The 8,550-nt window shown below is 35.5% G+C and overlaps 1 protein-coding gene across 2 annotated transcripts; it reads left to right on the top strand.

The window, feature by feature from the left end:
• Positions 1–283: 283 nt before the first annotated feature.
• Positions 284–7,304, top strand: AL6 (alfin-like 6). Of its 2 annotated transcripts, none has more exons than XM_039048681.2 (5): positions 284–659; positions 841–873; positions 3,920–4,148; positions 6,487–6,616; positions 6,704–7,304. In XM_039048681.2, exons 1-5 carry the CDS (start codon positions 563–565, stop codon positions 6,983–6,985), a joined length of 771 nt encoding a protein of 256 aa, XP_038904609.1. In that variant the 5' UTR covers positions 284–562; the 3' UTR covers positions 6,986–7,304. The 2 variants fall into 2 exon arrangements, with proteins under 2 accessions (XP_038904609.1, XP_038904611.1); XM_039048683.2 differs by having other exon boundaries at positions 294–659; positions 6,707–7,304.
• The last annotated feature ends 1,246 nt before the right edge of the window (positions 7,305–8,550 follow it).

Below are 8,550 nucleotides of genomic sequence, written 5' to 3'. Positions count from 1 at the left end.
AACTCAAGTTAATGAATTTTTCAAATCATCGAGCTTTTTGAACGAGCTCCATCAATCTAAGTTGAAGCAAGGAATATTTTTAAAGGACAAAAGTGAGCTTAGGTAATTTATGTACTAAAAAGAGAGTATTTTAAAATAAAACTGAAAAAGGAATATTTGAAATATTTTAATGCTGTACCAAATAGCAAAGAATTAGCCTGTCTCTCTCTCTTTTTCTTTTAAAAAAATTTATAATTCTATAATAATAATAATAAGAAAAATAAATAAAAAAACAAAAAACATTAGCCATCAAATTTCAACCGGTTGTATTGTATCCGTCAGTAAATTGAAAATAAACTGACATTCTCTCTCTCCCTTCTCTCTCTCTTTTCTCGAAGTCATTACATTGAAAAACCAACAAACCCTAAAAGTGTCCGTTCAATTTTCTTCTTCTTCTTTGCTTCAACTACTCCTTACATAGCTTAATTTCATCCCTTCCTCTCCACAAATTTTGCAGTTTCACTATTCAAATTCATACTGAAATCCCTAATCCTCTCACTGGGCGGCTCATTTTTGTGAGATTATGGAGGGAATGCCGCACCCAATACCCCGTACAGTGGAGGAGGTCTACGGCGACTTCAAGGGCAGGCGTGCCGGCTTGATCAAAGCCCTCACCACTGGTCTATTCTTCATCTTTTTTCTTCTTCCTGCTTCCGCTATTTTTTTCTCTGTACAGTTGTTCTTACTATGCTTGTGTTGTTCCTGTTAGATGTAGGTTGACTGTGCAGTTGTTTCTGTACGAATTCCTGCACTTTAATCCTTTTGTTTTTTCTTTTTGAGTGTTTTTTTTTTTTTTTGCAGATGTCGAGAAGTTTTACCAGCAGTGCGATCCTGGTGGGTTTTCTTTTTCTTTTTTGGTTCTCGCGATACCTGTTGATATCTGAAATATTCGAATTTATTGGTCGCTGGTCGCTGTTTTTAGTTCTTCCGTATGTTTTTGGTCTCGAATTCTGTTTTTTCAATGGGTCTAAATTCTCTTCTTCCCTCGGATGAATTATGATAGGGGTGTCTTCATGAAACAGTCTTATCCATAAGCTTTGCTGCTGAATTGGCTTTATATGTTTTTCTCAAGTTGTTGGTCGCTCCCCAGCTCTCTAAATCGAAAAATAAAACTGGGGGTGGGGGTGGGGGTGGCGGTGTGGTGGTGGTGTCGCAAGTCTATCCGGAATGAGATTTCACCTTTGCGTGGGTTGTAACCACGATGTTTTCTTTTTATTTGAAAGTCTAAATTCAGTTTATTGAAAAAATTTAGGGACCGGGGGGACGTGGTAGAACTGGAGATATATGTGCGTCTGGACATAACATGATAAATGCTTCGACTCACTGGATAAATTTGATATTAGTGTATATTCAGTAACAAGCAAATCGGGTGGTCGGGGGGGCAACTCATGGTCACAAATTTTGAAGGTCATAAATAGGAGGTTGGAGAGTGAAAAATATTCCATATATGTCCTTCTGTTTGGTTGGTTTTTGATATTGTCATTGCTTTACACTAGCTCTTTTAGATTTTAATTATGTTCACTTGGTCACATTCTGGATGTTGATATACACTATTTTAACCACTATTCCAATGACTGAGTTGGGCGAAGTGTGCACGTTGGGTGTTATTGTATTGGAATTCTTTCTCTCTCTCTCTCTCTCTCTATCTTTCTCTCTCTCTCTCTCCCTGTTTCCTCAAGGGTTTTTTGATAGGAAACAAGCTAAAGGGAGCTGATCGGTGTGTTTACAGAAAATTATTCGAATGGGTAATCAATGAGGTTAAGCTGTAATTACAAAAAGGGTGGTCAATTTACACCAAGAGATGGATAAGTAGTAGAGGAGATGAAAGCCTCAAAAGCTTGCTGTTTGTTGGGGAAACTAGAGTTCCTCTTCAACCAGAGTCCTTAAGAAAGGCTGAATCAAGTTAAGCTATGGCATCTTTTCTCCCTCTTGAAAGGATGGACAATGAGCACAGTAGAGAGGAGGGTCCAAATGTCATTTGGGAGAGCCAAAATCCAGCTAAAGGATGAAACACTGAATTCCTAGGAAGATCTTGTCTTGCAGCACATGGGCTGAAAAGGTGGAAAGGATTCTGGGGTGCTCTTGCACATAATATAACAATTTGGAGATAAGTTGATCGTTGGAAATCTTCTCTGCAACCAATTGTGGGTGTTTAAGCATGAATGACTTAATTCCCATAAAAAGAATTTGATTTTTTAAGGAAACTTTCCATCCCATGTGGCTTGATAAAGTTTTTCTTTCCCGATAGATTCTAGTTGTTGCAAAAAAGAGAGGGATTTGGTTGTGAATAAAACCTTTCTTTTCTAGAGTCCATGAGGCCAAATCCAATAATCTTCATTCTCAGTGGGCCTAAAGTGATTGAAGGTATTGGAGAGCCTTGCCCATTCACCTATTTCAATTTTGGCGAGACTTCTTCTTTGTCAAAGTTTCCATGAAGCAAGTTTGATATTCCACAAGTCACCAATGGATGCTTATTTTTAAGAGAGATGAAAAATAAGGAGGGAAAATCATCTTTGAGGGTTGTTTTCCCCAACCAAACATCAAGCAAAAACCATGTCTTATTATCCCCTTTTCTGACTTCATCCACTTGTTCGATTACCTGTTGTATACTTTGTCCACTTGGTGTAAATTGACCAAACACTTTCATGATTACAATCTTGCTTCTCTTATTACACAGTGGTGTAGTATTATGTAACCTCTCATACGGCTGTGCCCTTTTGTAATTTCATCCCATCAATGAAATCATTCATATGTTTCTCATAAAAAATGAAAAAAAAAAAAAAAAAGTGTCTTATCCCCCTTTCCAGCATTATAAGAGATGCGGCTGAAAACAACTTCTTTAAGCTTGTCCATGTACTCCATGGGCCCTTAACAGTTTAAAATCAATGGGAGAGAAGCCATACTTTGATGAGATAACTTTCCACTTTAGTGCTGATTTTGCAGATTGATAACGCAAATCTACTTGGCCGAGAGGGATTTATTCTTTTGTCTATGGCCAATAATCCCTGATCCACCTTCTTGTATTGGAAGCTTCACTTTGTCCCATCCAAGGAGGTGATGACTGGACTTATCCTTTCTGCCCTTCTAAAGAAAATTACGATACAATCTTTCAATCAAAGCTGATACCTTGGAGGAGATGGGGAAAAGGGACAAGTAATATATGGGGAGGTTGGATAATGTAGCTTCAATAAAAGTATAATGATTTCTCTTTGAAATATGGGAATGGCCACAGTAAATCAGCATTTTCCACCTTTTTAACAGTGGGAGCCCCAAAGGATGTCGTGTTGGGTTTACCATTGAGATAAAGACCCAAATATGAAGCCTTTGGGGCTCATTAACGACTTCCCTTTATGGTGTTTTTACTCTCTTACTTAGGTACCCTTGTCACTTGTAGTTGTATATATTATCTCTTTAGTGAACGAAATACCAGATTTTGATTCTCTCAAAACCTGTAGGGTTTTATATTAGTATTTAGGAGTGGAATACTGCATCAACCTTAACTTGATTTGTTATGCAAAGTTGTTGTCTAATATTTTAAAATTTCAAATCATGATATGTGCAACTTCTACTTTTTCACCCAATGAGATTATTTCACTCTATATGACTTGGGCGGGCAGTTGAAAGTGGTCCTTCAATATTGATTTTTTGAACTAGGAACCTTGACTGGCGTGTTGCGGAGGGACTGAACTAGGAACCTTGTTGGTTGGTTATGTTGTCCTTGATTACATGTATAGGGGCTGAACTAGGAATGCCTTGTCATATATGTCACAATTTTTTTTAAATTACTCTTGGTGCTTTCTAGCTGATAGTTTCTGACAGAGTAATACAAATGTTCTTGAGTTTAAGAAAGTATCTGAGACAATTCTTGTCATACTTATAGAGAAGGAGAACCTGTGTCTCTATGGACTTCCAAATGAAACGTGGGAAGTTAACTTGCCTGTTGAGGAGGTGCCTCCTGAGCTCCCGGAACCAGCATTAGGTATAAACTTTGCAAGGGATGGGATGCAGGAGAAAGACTGGTTATCCCTGGTTGCAGTTCACAGTGACTCATGGTTGCTTGCTGTTGCATTTTATTTTGGTGCTCGTTTTGGGTTTGGGAAGACTGAAAGGTATGCAACTCCAACTGTACTTTTTGGTGCCTATGACATTTTCAGCTTTAATACTACTGTTTTTCCATTTTTTATAATTTGATTCTATGCATTATCATTGATGTATGATTGGAAAATAAATGAATTTAGATCTGCTTCACAATATACCTCTTCCTCCTTTTCATATAGTGATAATAATTTGAAAAATTATTGTGAATGGAGATAGGGAATGAGGTTTAGTAGTTGTTCTAGCATGTTGTGTTTGAAGATATTTAGAAAAATATGAAGGAAAAAAACAAGTGTAGTAGAGGGGCTTGAACAACACTTTATACTCGTTAGGCTTGAAAAATTTTGTATGCTAAGTTACTCCGTTATTTATTCATTTACTTTAGGACTGTGTTCATGTTTTGGGGGGAGGGGGGATTTAATTTTGGCTTTAAATTTGAAACATTTGTTTTTACATTTGTATCAAAGAAAGCTCTTACAAAATTACCAAAAGCGTGCTACTTCACAAGATCTAGCAGTCAATAGATATTTGCATAAGAGAATTACTTCAGACTTGAGTGTGAACTTTGTTTCAAGTTGAATATATTCCTTTTTTTCGTTTTCCATTGTTTCAAGTCAAATTGTGGTTTGAATGGTTTGGATCATTATTTCTTTGACCTCAAATCCTCTATTATCCTTGGCTCTTCAGGACTAAGATGGGAATTTACTTAGTTTTAGAATTGAAAATATGGAGATAACTTTAAGTGATCCTCAAGTTTTGGCAATTATATATATACATATAGGTTCTAGGATTTTCCTCTTAGAAAGAAAGCTTTACTATCTGGCAAAAATCTATCTCACAAATAGTTAGTAAGTATGGATATTTTTAACAATGAGTCAACTTATAGTCCTTTTTTCTTGTCTTTTATTATTATTTTCTTCAGAAAACCTTTACACCCTTGTAGACTCTGCTGTACTGTTCAATTTTGTCACTTACTGTAAGTACATATTAAGATGTGAATTACACATGACAAACCATTAGTTATCAATAGTTAATAATTTATCTATAAAGGTGAGCGTGGCATATTCAATTCATTCTTGAGTTTCCTATTACGTTGTATCTCTTATGAAAATAGCTTGAACTGAAATCAATTCTAGCTTGAGAATCATTGAAATGTATATGTTCAGGATTTTTTCCCCTCATAATATAAAAATGTAAACTCTTTAAACATACATGTCTTTTTAGTGTCCATCTTGTATTTTCACAAGTAATTTGTCACCATGTCTGTGTCCATATACTTTGGAAAATTACCTATCTGTCGAAATATTAACTTATTTTATTGTTTTCAGTTTTAGTCCATTTAAAATGTTTAGCTTTCTTCAATGGATTCTTAATAAGTCAAGTTTAAGCTATTCCTTGGCGAGCATCTACCTTTTTTTTCCCTTTTCCTTTTTCCTTTCTTTTTAAGAAGATCTGAATGGTGCTACAAGAAGGAAATGGAATTACACGATAAGGTCTGGTATCCTTTTGTACTGTGCACCTCTCTTCTTAGACTGCAAGTGTTGAGAAAGAGGAAAATTTTGTAATTTCCTAATGAACCTGAAGGTTTACTTATTTATTTATTTTTATTTTATTTTATTTTATGTGGTGGTACAGTCAAAATCATTTTCCCCTCTTGTTCAGGCTAATAGGCAATAGCTGAGTGAAAGAAGCCCTATGGATAATTTTGACCTTTCTTGTTTTCATTGCTTGAACCTGTTGGTTCTCAAATTATGGCAGTTTTTATTCATGAATTTATTTCTGCATGCCTTATTCCTTGGCAGGAATAATTTGAGAGTGGAGTTATAACTTGTAGGCACATTAGTCCCATGTTCTTACGGATATCCGGAAGCAGGATTATTGTGGTGTCTTTGAGCATGTTATGATTTAGACCTCACTTTTGCCATGTCTTATTTGTTTGGATTACTCCTTGATCTACTATAGTCCTGCTTAAGTAGCATAATAAGCCATTTATGATTTAGTTGCATTTCTGTTCAATGTCTTCTGGGATAGTAAATCACCGCACGGGGATACTTAAAAACAGATCGATCCCATTCATCACATGGGGATACTGTGGTGAATGAAGTGCATGTGCGTGGGTGTATTTAGGAAATATGGTAAATATCCAGCAGTTCCTCCGTTAATGGAGGAAATGTAGTCATTGGTTCTGAATATAACTTCATTTATTTGGGATGACGTTATCATTTTGTAATTTCATTTATCGAAGAAATGATTCTGTTCCCTATTTTTTTAAAAAAAAAAGATGAATGCCAATAATATGTTTTGGCCATGGTATGAGACAGACACGACTCACATTGAAATTGAACATTTCAGGAAGAGGCTATTCCAGATGATCAACGATCTCCCAAGTGTATTTGAAGTTGTGACTGGAAATGGTAAGCAGTCGAAAGAACAGTCTGCCACACATAACAATGGCAGTAAAAGCAAGTCGAGTGGAAAGATGGTAAGCAATTTCTGAAATTCATGATTAATTCAGCAAAGTTCTTCTATTGTTTTGCTGCAACCTCTTGCTGTTCTTGCTGTCTTATAGCAGTCCCGGCAATTGGAGTCCCATAGCAAGGGAGTGAAAATGTCTCCACCACCAAAAGAGGATGAAGATAGCGGGGATGACGAGGAGGAAGAAGAAGATGATGAACAGGGTGCAACATGTGGGGCTTGTGGGGACAACTACGGCAATGACGAATTCTGGATTTGTTGTGATGTGTGTGAAAGATGGTTCCATGGAAAATGTGTGAAGATTACACCTGCAAAGGCGGAGCATATCAAGCAATACAAGTGTCCAAGTTGCAGTAACAAGAGAGCAAGGGTTTGAATTTAGGATCTGAAAGTTGGAGATAGTTGCAGGGAAGGTAAACAAAGAAAAAGTAAAAAAAGAAGAAGAAGAAAGCAGGCACGACTCCGAGACTTGTGTTATTACAATTATAAAGCTAAATATGGTTGTTAAAAATCAGTTGACAAATTTGGTGAATTGGGATGGAATTTCAAGTTTTCCTACTTGTGTTATTCTTCTGTCTAATTCTAGAATTAGTGGTTTTCTCTATGAATCCCTCCCATTGATCTTTAAACAAATGTTATGAATATTTGTCATCCACCTCCCAAATTAAGCTGACTCATCCATTCACTTAGCTTAACACACTGTTTGGTTAGAACCAACTTGTTCTTTATGTTCTTTATGTTCTTTTTCCTATTAAATGCTATTGAAAGTAGATTAATGCTGTGTATGGCAGGGCCAGGAGGACCTGGAATGAAAGTGATTTGTTCTGCCTTTATGCTTGTTGGTTGAAGGCTAAGGTTGAAATTTCTATTTATGTATAGAACGAGTCCATTTAGATGAGTGATGAGTAATTGGAGAAGAAAATTGGTTGAGTTTGTGAGTGGAGGAAAGTTAGATGTGAATGTGTTTTTGTTTTGTATTATTGTTTTGTTTTTATGAGAGGGAATAGAGATTATGATTATTCATTTGGAAATGTCTCTCAACTGTTTGTTTTTGTAAGGTTTAACGTTATCTAACAAACGTAAGAAGACAATGAAGAATGTCAAGTCTTGGTTGTTTGAATGCTTTGTCTGTGGTGAGGCTTTTCCACATTTATTTCTGTATCTAACAAACTTCAGGCACAAACCCTGTGTTGTCTTCTGTCTATGCTTCTTATTGTCTATCACATGACTTTATCCTTTCTTTATCTCTCCCCCCCTCCCTCTCACAGTCACTTTCACATTGAAATAGTAAATAACTCTTCTATCAGGGCTTCTTCAGATGGATCTTAAGCAATTGGGAGAGTATTCGGTATCGTTTAATGGGACGGGAATGAAAATCAATTGAGATGAAATTTTGTGGGTTTAGATATATTTTATTTACGTTGTGTTTACGAAAACTTGTTTATTAAGGGTCTGTTTGAATTATGACTTTTTAAGTGTTTATATATGTATATATATATATATTTATTGTACTTTCTTAGAAAGTCAATCCAAACCTACCATAAATTAAAAGAGAACTTGTATTGCTTAATGGGATTAAGAATGGGAAGGAGAATGAAAATCAATTGGGGTGAAATTTTGTGGGTTTGTGATATATATTTTATATTATTGTTGTATTTAATAAAACTAGTATGTAATTTGCCAACATAAATAGCAATTTAACTGGTTAAAATATTGTATCTTCAGTCAAAAGTTCTAGGTTTTTAGAATTCTCATCTCCACCTATTGAACTTAAAATAAAAATATTTTGCAATTAATGAATATGAGTCTACAAATTTAGAAATTAGGATGTGGATGAGAGAGAATAATAATCCTAATTCACTTTATATAAGTAATTGTGACCATAAATCCTCTTCTTCATACAAAATAAGTTTATTATATTTTGAAAAGCAACACTTGCCT

The sequence above is a fragment of the Benincasa hispida genome, chromosome 11 (genome assembly GCF_027475165.1).
Source record: "Benincasa hispida cultivar pf3 chromosome 11, pf3_genome.v1.1, whole genome shotgun sequence".
Lineage (NCBI taxonomy): Eukaryota > Viridiplantae > Streptophyta > Magnoliopsida > Cucurbitales > Cucurbitaceae > Benincasa > Benincasa hispida.
Note: the sequence above shows the minus strand (reverse complement) of the source record. Positions and strands in the feature narration are given on the sequence as shown.